The sequence below is a fragment of the Dendroctonus ponderosae genome, unplaced genomic scaffold (genome assembly GCF_020466585.1).
Source record: "Dendroctonus ponderosae isolate FM_Combo_2020 unplaced genomic scaffold, Dpon_F_20191213v2 Dpon_F_20191213_11, whole genome shotgun sequence".
In the NCBI taxonomy this organism is placed as follows: Eukaryota; Metazoa; Arthropoda; class Insecta; order Coleoptera; family Curculionidae; genus Dendroctonus; species Dendroctonus ponderosae.
The window spans coordinates 1,882,607-1,889,156 of record NW_026017213.1 but is presented as its reverse complement, the minus strand read 5'-3'; the positions used below and the strand labels follow the sequence as shown (position 1 = coordinate 1,889,156).

General features: G+C 38.6%; 1 protein-coding gene across 3 annotated transcripts in view; it reads right to left on the bottom strand.

The window, feature by feature from the left end:
- The window catches only part of LOC109546393, a 90,658-nt gene that overhangs the window by 4,899 nt on the left and 79,209 nt on the right, over positions 1–6,550 (bottom strand). For all 3 annotated transcript variants that reach the window (XM_048662669.1, XM_048662667.1, XM_048662668.1), the window contains exons 12-13: positions 1,335–1,429; positions 1,146–1,274 (exon numbers count right to left, since the gene is read on the bottom strand). In XM_048662669.1, the coding sequence (XP_048518626.1) occupies positions 1,146–1,274; positions 1,335–1,429 (224 nt within the window). The remainder of the gene's footprint in view (positions 1–1,145; positions 1,275–1,334; positions 1,430–6,550) is intronic.

Below are 6,550 nucleotides of genomic sequence, written 5' to 3'. Positions count from 1 at the left end.
GAAATGCGAAGGGGCTTAGCCCCTTCAATGGGGCCCCAAACTTTAAATGCACTGTACGTTAACTGAATTATTGCGCAGCAATAGACAGTCGAATCCAATTGAAAATATTCGCTTTTAGCGAATTTCACATGGTAGTATTGACTCTTCCCATTCCTGCTGGCAGCTTGCTAATGGGCGAATCTCCCACGCAAACCAATCGTGAACATTCAAGTGCAATTAGCATAATCGCAGAAAATATAAATACCGATTATTCTTTCGGGTGTTAAAACCTGTTCATCTGATGACTTGCAAGCTACTAAATAAGCGGCCAGGTACACTTTAATGCCATTACGTAAGTGAGCTGGACGTCCTCATATGTGACGCCAATGCTGAGCGTCCGAATTTTATTTGTGGCCGGGAGAGCGCGCGTCTGCAGGTCGTTGCTTCATCAAGGCCGCTGGACAATGTGCTAAAGATCACGTTGGCAAAATTCTTTAAAAAATCAAACACCTGATGGGCGGCTTGGAGCCCATCCAACAGGCTCCCTCGAAAAATATGCGCCAACCCACGTGTAACCGTCTCCATGTAAGATGGAGCAATCGCATCTAATAACTCCCCCAGATAATTTCTACGGGTTTTGTCAACGCACTTTACTGGAGAAAGTTGTCCGCGATTTGTTCAGCATGAAAGCGGCCGCAGCTTTAGCACATCTGCTAGGTGAACATGCCACATAGATAAATGTTCCCCGGATTGCAAAGTATCAGCAGGAGAAAGTTTGGAGTTGGGGAGTGTATTGGAGTGACTATGGGCTATTGAGCTAGGATAGTTTCAAGATGGTGGCACTTCCGGTTTTACCGGAAGCAGACACTAACTCGCTTATTTTTATTGAAACACCCTGTATGTTATTCCAGTTTTGAAATCTGCGGAAAATTTAAATAATCTTTCATGTATAACACCCTATACCTAAATCTAACGGTTTCTGCTTCTGGCATTGTTAAACAATTCAAGATTTGAACAACCCACTTTAGACGCTAACCACAAAAACGCTGTCGCCCTGACAGGTTTTCCGGCAAATAATCTCCCGGGTGACTCATAACAATATCTCACTCTCACTTTATACCGGCATTACCAAATATTTTTGGACTTAAATGGAGTTTTGGACTTACCCATTGGTCCCAGCTGCTAGGAGTTTTGCTTGCGCAGCTTGTCGACTCAGGCTTCCATGATAGTATTGTTGAGTAGAGTGCACTCCGTTGGCAAACGCCTCTCGCGGGATTTGCTCGTACTGCTCAAACCTGAAAACAAATAAAAAATGACTATGTCCATTTCGGCTGATTAAATGGCAAACACTTCACCTCAAAACTCTCGGACTTGTGTCCTCTTCCTGGGACTCATTGAGGGCAACTAGCCTTCCTACTCCGCTGGAGAAATCCATTGGGACTTTTGTCGGCTGCAACAAAATTTTTCGGTTAGTTTGTGCTTGAGCACGTTACGAATTGTGACTTGTTTGAACTGAAGATGCTGTTCGTTCTTTGGATTTTTTGCCAATTCGGGAAGATTTAGAAGTGTTGGAAATCCTCAATGTGACGATCTGTGTTTTTGCGATGAGTAAACTGAGTAAAGTGTCGCCCTTTAAGTCGTTTAACTGGTGATTAAATGCCAAGGCAAATAACTTTTTCTGCTTCGTCAAGGTTTTTACACTATTTAACCCAAACTCTTCAACTTCTGCTAACACTATTGTAGCTTCTCTTGCCCCCCTTTCTAGTCTTATTAAAAGCGAATGTTGCCAAAGTTATTCCGTAATTATTTTCAACTACATATCTGTTTTTTCAGAGCGTTTAAAAAACTATATTTTGTCAGTCAAATTTTAGCCTCAAAAACCCGAAATTTAAGCTAAATTAAAACATTGTTGAGGCTCTGCAGTTTAAACACCCTGTATCTCAGAAACGGTTGAAATTGGCCAATCAGTTTTTGGGAGGCTTGCGATAGCCGTTCTCCAGAGCTGTATTTTTCATATTAGATAGTATTCGAAATTCCTAACCCCAAAGAAATAGCAGCCAAAATATACAAATTTGAGACAATCAGCGCTTAAAACACTCTATATCTCAGAAACTATTGCAAATTTCTATTCAGTCCATAAGACCCTTTTGACAGCCCATCTTAAGAACTGTCTTTCCCATTTGGGTTTTATATAAAAATCTTAACCTCCAAAGCGATACAAGCAAAACCAAAACATTTTTGAGGCACTGAAGTTTAAACACTCTGTATCTCAGAAACGGTTAAAATTGGCCAATCAGTTTTTGGGAGGCTTGCGATAGCCCTTCTCCAGACCTGTATTATTCGTATTAGATAGTATTCGAAATTCCTAACCCCAAAGAAATAGAAGCCAAAATATTCAAATTTGAGACTACCAGCGCTTAAAACACTCTATATCTCAGAAACTATTGCAAATTTCTATACAATCCATGACACCCTTTTGACAGTCTGTATTAAGAACTGTCTTTCTCATTTGGGTTTTATAAAAAAAAATCCTAACCTCTAACGCGATACAAGCTAAACCAAAACATTTTTGAGGCTCTGAAGTTTAAACACCCTGTATCTCAGAAACGGTTGAAATTGGCCAATCAGTTTTTAGGAAGCTTGCGATAGCCCTTCCCCAGAACTGCAGTTTTCGTATTAGATAGTATTCGAAATTCCTAACCCCAAAGAAATAGAAGCCAAAATATTCAAATTTGAGACTACCAGCGCTTAAAACACTCGATATCTCAGAAACTACTGCAAATTTCGATGCAATCCATAAGACCTTTTTGACAGCCCGTCTTAAGAACTGTCTTTCCCATTTGGGTTTTATAAAAAAAATCCTAACCTCTAACGCGATACAAGCTAAACCAAAACATTTTTGAGGCTCTGAAGTTTAAACACCCTGTATCTCAGAAACGGTTAAAATTGACAAATGAGTTTTGGGAGGCTTGCGATAGCCCTTCCCCAGGGCTGTATTTTTCATATTAGATAGTATTCGAAATTCCTAACCCCAAAGAAATTGCAGGCAAAATATTCCAATTTAAGACTACCAGCGCTTAAAACAGTCTATATCTCCGAAACTATTGCAAATTTCTATTCAATCCATAAGCCCCTTTTTACAGCCCGTCTTAAGAACTGTCTTTCCCATTTGCGTTTTATAAAAAAATCCTAACCTCTAAAGCGATACAAGCTAAACCAAAACATTTTTGAGGCTTTGAAGTTTAAACACCCTGTATCTCCGAAACGGTTGAAATTGGCAAATCAGTTTTGGGAGGCTTGCGATAGCCCTTCCCCAGGGCTGTATTTTTCATATTAGATAGTATTCGAAATTCCTAACCCCAAAGAAATAGCAGCCAAAATATTCAAATTTGAAATTATCAGCGCTTAAAACTCTCTATATCTCAGAAATTATTGCAAATTTCTATTCAATCCATAAGACCCTTTTGACAGCTCGTCTGAAAAATTGTCTTTCCCATTTGGGTTTTATTAAAAAATCATAACCTCTAAAGAAATATAAGCTAAACCAAAAAAATGGAAGTTCTGAACCTTAAACACCCTGTATCTCAGAAACGGATAAAATTGGACAATCCGCTTTTAAGAAGTTTGCGCTAGCCCTTCTCAAGAACTGCTTTTTTTTATTAAACGGTAGTCAAAATTTCTAACCCCAAAGAAATACACCAAAAAATCCCAAAATATTCAAATTTGAGACTACCAGCGCTTAAAACACTATATCTCAGAAACCATTGCAACCATCTATTTAATCGATAAGACTTTTTCGACAACCAGTCTCAAGAGCTATCTTTTTCATTTGGAATTTATTTAAAATTACTAACCTCTAAAGAGATAAAATCCAAAATTTCGAAAATTAGATATCTGCGGGTTCAGAACGCTATAGCACAGAAACCAGTACAAATAACGCCTTAACCCATAGGACGTTTTCGATAGCCCGTCTTAAGGTTTGTATTAATCACTCAGTTCTTACAGGAAATTCCTAACCTCTAAAGAGATAGAAGCCAAAATCCAAAAATCGGCGGCTTTGTAGCTTAAAACACCCCGTATCTCAGAAACGGTTAGAATTGGACAATAAGTCGTTAGGAAGCTTGCGATAGCGGTTATTGAGAAGTGTGTTTTTCTCGTTCAATAATATTCGCAATTCCTAACCCCAAAGAAATAAAATCCAAAATTTCGAAAATAAGATATCTGCGGGTTCAAAACGCTATAGCTCATAAACCAGTACAAATAACGCCTTAACCCATAGGATCTTTTCGATTGCCCGTCTTTAGGTTTGTATTAATCACTCAGTTCTTACAAGAAATTCCTAACCTTTAAAGATTTAGAAGCCAAAATCCAAAAAATTGGCGGCTTTGCAGCTTAAAACACCCCGTATCTCAGAAACGGTTAGAATTGGGCAATCAGCTGTTAGGAAGCTTGCGATAGCGGTTATTGAGAAGTGTGTTTTTCTTGTTCAATAATATTCGCAATTCCTAACCCGAAAGAGATAAAATCCAAAATTTCGAAAATTAGATATCTGCGGGTTCAGAACGCTATAGCTCAGAAACCAGTACAAATAACGCCTTAACCCGTAGGACCTTTTTGATTGCCCGTCTTAAGCTTTGCCTAAATCACTTAGTTCTTACAAGAAATTCCTAACCTCTAAATATATAGAAGTCAAAATTTGCTTGTAATAACTCTTAAATTCGAAAGCTTTTTCAAAATTTGCTTCAATATCTACTTCTATTGTAACTTAGCACACTTGCAACAATCTAGTTGCTTGATATTGGTAGAATTTTTGAATTAGTTGGAATCATTCGATTCACCAAATCTTATCAGTTTGTTTTAATCCATGGCCTGGATGGATGTGTATCCTGGTAAATTATCCATTCATTACGCGTCTGATAGCAGTGCGCTATTTACATTAAACACTATCAGTTAATTACCCGAGGATATTTACAGTTTGAGTCAGATTGTTGAGGCAACCGTTGCGATAAAGGGTTCAAAGCTCTTCCACATCAGTCCAAAGCTACCGCTTACCTCCATCCAGTCCGGCAGCAGTGAAGCGTTGAGCGATTTTTTCGAGCAACGTTCCTCGTTCATTCTTTCGAACTTGTCGTCGTTCATTTTGAACACGGGCATGTTCCCCATCTTCTTCTGTACGTCCTTTTTCAGTTTCCCCAACACTGCCTTGAAACAGCCCATTATCACATACAGTTCGAGATAGTGTTTACACTCAATCCACTGGCTATGTGGCTTCGCATTGGTACTTTCGTAAAACGTTGAATTTTTACCGAAGAATTGAATGCTTTCGGGTGTCGACTACGAAAACCCGTCTTGGATTTAATGGAAGTTTCACGGCGCAATTAAATGTCTTGGAAATGCTTTCGGAACTTTCGCGCATAAAGCCTGAACATGGAAACTGTAAACAGTGCGCTCCTTTGTATTTTAATGGGCTTAACTTTGGGGGTGTACATACAAAGCGAGCTTTATCGGTTAGAAGATAAAATGGGGCTTTATCGTCTCATGATATATGAGCATACAGTGAGTGTGAGTGAACCAAACGGTTGTCTATCTACAACTGAAAATTCGAAAACTTTTCACTTTGCGAAAAACACAATCAAGAGTTAACAATGACGCTTAAAACATCAAATGCATCTCGCAGATAATCGTTACTGAATTCGCAACGGTGCATAACAGAAGCGTGCTCATACACAGATCGATTCATTAATCATCATCAACGATGATGAAGGGGTTTTTGTGGACAACGTGTAATACACCTTATATAAATGTTGCAGGTTTGCAACAAAGTTGCAATTTAAATTGAATGTCTTGACTCTCTTGAGCTTTTGCTTTTATCGTTCGCTTCGCGTATGGGCCGAATTCGTTTATTTTTAGTTCAAAAGTGCACAGTTACAACGCCAATCAGTGAAATGAATTAAAAATACGTCAAGAGGCTTCAGATCTGGAAAGCGTGCAGGCCAATCTGCTAGTTAACTGGTTTGGTTCAACTCAAAAGTGCTAAAACACCCAATGTAATTAGAAGCTTTTGTCGATAGGAATTTGGTCTTGACGTTTCGCTAGCACGCATAACTACCACCTTCAGAGTTGTGTCGCCCGCTGTGCCTGAGTAATACGAGATCTAGACTCAGTTTCAGCTTGTTGGGGCACAAATGAACTAAGCTTTCTGAAGACCTTTTAAGAAAAATTGCACATTTTCAAACTTTTTTCCGTGTCTGAAACTTCTCTTTAAATATTTCCTGCGTGAAACCAAGGGAATCGCAGCATTGAAGAAAATTAGAAGAACATCGTGTAGGTTTAACTATGACTAAGATACGAATAAGATAAAAATATGTATGAAACGATTGAAAGATGAAAAACCTCCCTAGTTTGAATGTTTTGTTAAAAGAACTTCAGCGGAGCGAATAATTCACTATTGCAGCMTATAAAAAATCAAAATTTCAGAAGATTTAGACTCAGTTTCAACTTGTTCAGTCACAAACAAACCAAGCTTCCTGACGGCTTTAAAGAAAAAGAAAAAAGTGCGTGAAGCCAAAGG